This window comes from Brassica oleracea, unplaced genomic scaffold (genome assembly GCF_000695525.1).
Source record: "Brassica oleracea var. oleracea cultivar TO1000 unplaced genomic scaffold, BOL UnpScaffold00418, whole genome shotgun sequence".
In the NCBI taxonomy this organism is placed as follows: domain Eukaryota; kingdom Viridiplantae; phylum Streptophyta; class Magnoliopsida; order Brassicales; family Brassicaceae; genus Brassica; species Brassica oleracea.
In genome coordinates, this window is record NW_013617416.1 from 99728 (window position 1) to 99945 (window position 218).

The 218-nt window shown below is 50.5% G+C and overlaps 1 protein-coding gene across 1 annotated transcript in view; it reads left to right on the plus strand.

Annotated features, from left to right (window-relative positions):
• Window positions 1–218, plus strand: part of LOC106319607 — a 1043-nt gene that overhangs the window by 400 nt on the left and 425 nt on the right. The window contains exon 2 of the mRNA XM_013757991.1: window positions 164–195. Within this exon, the coding sequence (XP_013613445.1) occupies window positions 164–195 (32 nt within the window). The remainder of the gene's footprint in view (window positions 1–163; window positions 196–218) is intronic.

Below are 218 nucleotides of genomic sequence, written 5' to 3' on the forward strand. Positions count from 1 at the left end.
CGGCACGCACCAAGCATCCATTGTCCAACTGAAATGTTACGAACGACAACCGCGCCGTACCCGTTTATGCGATGGGCAATGGATAGCATAAGACCCCTTCCCTGCTCCCGCCAGCGACGTTTCATTCTCGTCCTCACTGATTACTTCACCAAATGGATCGAAGCTGAAGCCTACGCTCAAGTCACAGACAAAGAAGTCTGTGGTTTCGTTTGGAAAAA